General features: G+C 36.4%; 1 protein-coding gene across 1 annotated transcript; it reads right to left on the bottom strand.

Annotated features, from left to right (window-relative positions):
- Positions 1 to 12: 12 nt before the first annotated feature.
- On the bottom strand, positions 13 to 1,048 carry LOC119643030 (alpha-tocopherol transfer protein-like; the record flags this gene model as incomplete). Its single annotated transcript, XM_038042388.1, has 2 exons — positions 13 to 925; positions 981 to 1,048. Coding segments are annotated over 2 exons (459 nt in total), but the record flags the coding sequence as incomplete, so codon positions are not given.
- Between the last annotated feature and the right edge of the window lie 4 nt (positions 1,049 to 1,052).

The following is a 1,052-nucleotide window of genomic DNA, read 5'->3' on the forward strand; positions in this document are numbered from 1 at the left end:
TTGCGTAGACGGACAGATGGACAGATGAATGTACGGGCATTTTTATGGGTATTCCGAATTTGTATACTTTATGGGGGTTTTGAACCTTGTTCTTGTGAGTTTTGAAAAAAGAAGAAGTTTTGACGCACTATAAAATTAAGGCGAGGCCAATTTTTGCATTTTTCTGAAGGTAGTATAGCATCACCCACAGAAGATACGATGTATGTTTATCTGATATAGGTGAGTAGTGATCAAAATACCATTTTTTTATTATTGATGTGTCCTTACTTTACGTAATAATGTAGACGTGTCCTTCGACCAGTTTTCAATATCAACCTGCGTGCAAGAACTTCCAATGTTTGTGCCTAATTTGAATTAGGCCAGGACGGTGTTTACAAGTGTCAGACATTACACAGACGGGCCGACGGACATGCTTAAATTGATTTAGAATTTGATGCTGATCAAGAATGTATATACTTTATGGGGTATCACAAGCTTCCTGTTGGAAACGTCTTGACGAAGTAAATATACCTCTTTGATGATGGGTATAAAAATTCAACGACTGTTTTGTTCACGTACTCTATTGTGATATTTTTGTGGCAAAATCGGTAAGAACATTTGGTAAACAGTATCATATATTTTGGGCGCGTTTATGTTATGGATAGCTTTCATTCGTAATGGTATTGATTCGTGACTGTATGCAATGAATTTTTTTAAAACTATTGGAGTCAGTTGAAAAACATATGAGAAAGTGAATGCCTTAAGATCGACAATCGCTATCAAACCATTAACAACAGCATAGTCATCTTCTAACATGAAAATATCTTGCAGAACAAAGTTGACAGTCATCGCTTCTTCCACACTATATATTTCCGGTAAAGACCCATGTACGTAAAGTATACGCGGGCCATTATCATGTAGAGGATTCGGTAAAGGTAGACACAAACTGGAAGAAAGAATATCCAATACTTTGAATATTTTACTCGATTCCCCCTACTTACCCCAAGCGAAATATATCCCGAAATGTCGTGTTAGAAACGTCAGTAATATTAAACGGCACAGGAAATTTAGTT

This window comes from Glossina fuscipes, unplaced genomic scaffold (genome assembly GCF_014805625.2).
Source record: "Glossina fuscipes isolate IAEA_lab_2018 unplaced genomic scaffold, Yale_Gfus_2 41039, whole genome shotgun sequence".
Lineage (NCBI taxonomy): Eukaryota > Metazoa > Arthropoda > Insecta > Diptera > Glossinidae > Glossina > Glossina fuscipes.